This window comes from Simochromis diagramma, unplaced genomic scaffold, assembly GCF_900408965.1.
Source record: "Simochromis diagramma unplaced genomic scaffold, fSimDia1.1 OVJJ01000396.1, whole genome shotgun sequence".
NCBI lineage: Eukaryota > Metazoa > Chordata > Actinopteri > Cichliformes > Cichlidae > Simochromis > Simochromis diagramma.
The window spans coordinates 198,994-202,599 of NW_024387048.1; the positions used below are offsets into that span (position 1 = coordinate 198,994).

The 3,606-nt window shown below is 37.1% G+C and overlaps 1 protein-coding gene across 2 annotated transcripts; it reads left to right on the plus strand.

Annotated features, from left to right (window-relative positions):
- Positions 1-389: 389 nt before the first annotated feature.
- LOC120741763 (immunoglobulin lambda-1 light chain-like) lies at positions 390-3,102 on the plus strand. Of its 2 annotated transcripts, XR_005697686.1 has the most exons (3): positions 390-829; positions 2,166-2,478; positions 2,611-3,102. XR_005697686.1 is itself a non-coding variant. In XM_040044798.1 (2 exons), exons 1-2 carry the CDS (start codon positions 685-687, stop codon positions 2,339-2,341), a joined length of 321 nt encoding a protein of 106 aa, XP_039900732.1. In that variant the 5' UTR covers positions 390-684; the 3' UTR covers positions 2,342-3,102. The 2 variants fall into 2 exon arrangements, 1 of the variants encoding a protein (XP_039900732.1); XM_040044798.1 differs by having other exon boundaries at positions 2,166-3,102.
- Positions 3,103-3,606: the final 504 nt, after the last annotated feature.

A 3,606-nucleotide genomic window follows, 5' to 3' on the forward strand; every position in this document is an offset into this window, starting at 1 on the left:
AGCTGATTTATAGTTAAGCTGATCTTACCCAGCAGGCAATGTAGAGTTCAGAGCCGGTGTGGGTGAGGGGACTCGCCCAGACAGAGGAAAATGTGCAGGACAGAAGAAACAGCAAAGGAAATCCTGTCAGTGTTGAAAATAGAAGAGCCTGTGCAGACCAACATGTTTCTCTTCTAAAATACACCAGGTGTGGTTTGAAGGACGCAACAAAACCACATCAGAAAGACATCAGAGACTCATCACATCACTTGCTGGATTCACTGGATTCTTTTTCTTTCACCATTATTTGGAACAAAGAAAACAAACGTGACTGGTTTGTGTCATTGTGGTGCTGCATGGCCCACTTTCTCCTGAGATTCAGTTCACAGACACATGTTCTGTTAGTTTTCTTTACAATTTGCTGCTAGAATTCAAAATTGATTGTGTGATTAATGATGGTGAGCCAGATGGGCCAAACCATGATACTATCAGCAGCATGTTTCATTGTAGTGGTGCATCATTGATGGGATAAATGGACTGGTGCTTATATAGTGATTTTCTATTTTCATGTGGACTAAAGTAGTGGACTGACCAACAGACTGACATTAACATCAGAGCCGTGCTGCTAGTGTGGCTAAAAGAAAAGAGAAGAAGAGACAGTCATGTTGATATGAACATTAGAGAAACACATCATGGAGCTGAAATATGATCCTGCTTCCTCATTTGGACTCATTCACCTCAGCTGACACGTTCAACAGCAGACAGGTTTTTGTAGCAGTCTGTCTCACTGTGGGAGGAACAGGATGGTACTACTTCATCTTTGGCTCTGGAACTAAACTGTCTGTAACAGGTAAGAACAAACATTTATTTTCCTTCAGTTGTTTTATTGTAGAAGCTGAAAATGTGTTTAAAGTCAGTTTCTGCTGCTTCAGGCTTTACATGTTAGTTTTTCATCATTAGTAGAGAATTCATCTGCAGCCATTGTTACATAAGAAAAGCTCAATAATCTCTGAAAACATGTTGAAATCTCACTGAACAACTAAAGTTATTCTTTATTTCTGCAAATATTAGTGATGTTACAAATATTTAGGATTTGATCCTCTCAGTGATTCTGCTGGTTTTTAACACAAGATCATATTTGGTGTTAAAAATAATACAGTAAAAGATTTGTAAATATAAATATACTGAAGAGAAAATGTAAACATGTTTTTAATATTCAAAGAGATTCTATTGGTGATTTTTTTTAAAAATATATTAATATATAAATTGACATGGATACTGATTAGGGACACAAAAAGTGTTTAAACAGTGATGAAAAAATATAAATAATAAATAATATAGATCAAACAACAAAATATGAAATTGTTAAAGTCATGTTTGTGTTTCTTGCTTGTTTGATTTGTCAGTCTAAATTAGAAATGTAGAAAAAATTCCGCAATGATCATATTTCAGTAAATATTTCTTCAGAAAAATAATTTTCATGATGTTTCAGATTCTTTAGATTTTATATTATAAATAATGATGAATTAATTTATACTGTTGAAAAAAGGTTTTTAATTCTCATTCAAATTGCAGCTTAATTACATTTAATTTGTGCATTAATTCAAACATACACCGTATATAATCAAAACAAAATAAAAACAATAATCAAACTAAATAATAGATGTAGTGCCCTTCAACTTATTCCAGTAACATTTTTAAGGATTGTGAAGTCTGTGAAAGAAGTATAGTATTGATTAAAACATGAATAAAACAGCTGTTTAAAAACTGATACAAAAGTGGAAATTTCATTGCTGGAATTAAATCATGTTGAATTATTAATATCTCTGGTAAAACTTGTGTTTAAGATGGAAAATATAATTTAAATAGTTTGAAGACAAATCTATATATGCGTACATTTGTGATAAATAATATATTAAAATATCAGCAAACAAATATTTAATTTCATGATGTAAAATCATGCTGAGTGTTCCTCATGTGAGCCATGATGACATGAGGTGATGACTGTGTTTGATATGAAGCTGAATCCAGTGTATGTAGTGAACTTTGTGCTGTATTGATGAGTAGTTTAGTGATCAGAGTCCATGTAGTTTCCAGGATCAGACTGAATGCAGTGCAGTGCTGGAAGCTGCTGCTGACTGTGTGAATGTGTGTCTGTGCTGCTTGTTGCTGCTGTCAAACTTCAGATGAGCAGGTAGTGAAGCCCGTGGTGAGCGTGTACCCAGCAGCATCCAGAGCCCACCTGGAGGGGAACAGCTCCCTGCTGTGTGTGGCCTCAGCCATGTTTCCTCCTCTGGTCCAGTTCTCCTGGAAAAGACAGAAGAAGAACGGCGGAGAAGCGGAGGAGCTGCCCCCCTGCTGAGGGAGAGCAGCTGGAGCTCAGAGAGGCGGGACGCACCATTGCCATCAGGATGCTTGATGGGAGCCATTCTGACACATATAAATACAGCTGCTGGGTGAAGCACGAGGGGGGCACAGTGGAGGCCCAAACACAACAAGGTAATGAAGGCTTGGTGACTGTGTTCAGCAGTGATTCAGCTTCATGTGGAGATGCTGTCAAAGAGAGCAGAGCAGCAGAGGACTGACATTTCTCACTGCAGCTCCAAACATTTGACTCCTTTTCTGTTTCAGAGCTTCCAGCTCTTCCACCAGTCCTGTATCTTCCTTCTCTTCCTTCTATACACGAGGTGAAGCTGCTCTGCCTGCTGTACACAGTGCTGATACTGAAGAGTCTGGTGTACTGCTGTGGACTCTCTCTGCTGATGATGCTCACAAACAAGGGAGCGTCCACCAACTGCACACATGCTGACTGACTGTTTCCTGCTCGCCTTTTCTCACCATCAGATTTCCTCCAGTCAGCAGTCAGAAATGTAAATTAACTTCTGGTTGGTTCAATGTTTCATTACTGAGCATTTGACCTTTTCTCATTTAATCATCTTAAACTGTGTAATATAAATTTACAAATAAACATGTTTGATGTGTTTGTAAAAGTGTAGATTCTTTATGTGAAGATTTCTTTTGTACATCTCTGCAGAAAAACTCAGCTGATGCATTCAGATCCCACCATAACAAAATAACAGTGTAGTTATTTGTCTGAAGTAAAAATAAAGATTTGGATTTTAAGAATGCATTTCTCATTTCTTCTGTGATACATAACCTGTGTGACTGCAGCATTCACAGATCATAAACTTGCTCTCCTGCAGCAGACGGGCTGTGTGGGTTTCTGCTCTGCAGCCTCCACACCGTTAGCTGTGGCTTTTCACTTTAATAACACAATGACAGTTACAAGCATGAACTCTGCTTCAAGTTATTCAGGAAGCATCTGTGTTCATGTGTGTGAGAGAAACAAAGTGTGAACTCAGAGCTGTTACAGAGTTGATGTTTAGTACGATCACAAAAGACAAATACAAGATGAAGTCTAAACATTAAATCCCACAGAACTCAAGTTGAACCGTTATGATTTAAAAACACTGAAAAAGGGAATAAATTAAGACAAGATTTGTAAAAACAATTTCACAAAACACCATCAGTTCAGATGGATATTGAGCATCTTTCCATCTTTTTCTAATAATCATAAATATGTAAAATGTTTAATCAAAATGTGTCATTGATTAATCAGCTTAATTA

Bases quoted from the DNA above. Each gene is read 5' to 3' on its own strand.
- LOC120741763 (XM_040044798.1), top strand. From the start codon at position 685: ATGATCCTGCTTCCTCATTTGGACTCATTCACCTCAGCTGACACGTTC. The intron at 830-2,165 runs GTAAGAACAAAC...GTCAAACTTCAG, and splicing joins AACTAAACTGTCTGTAACAG to ATGAGCAGGTAGTGAAGCCC.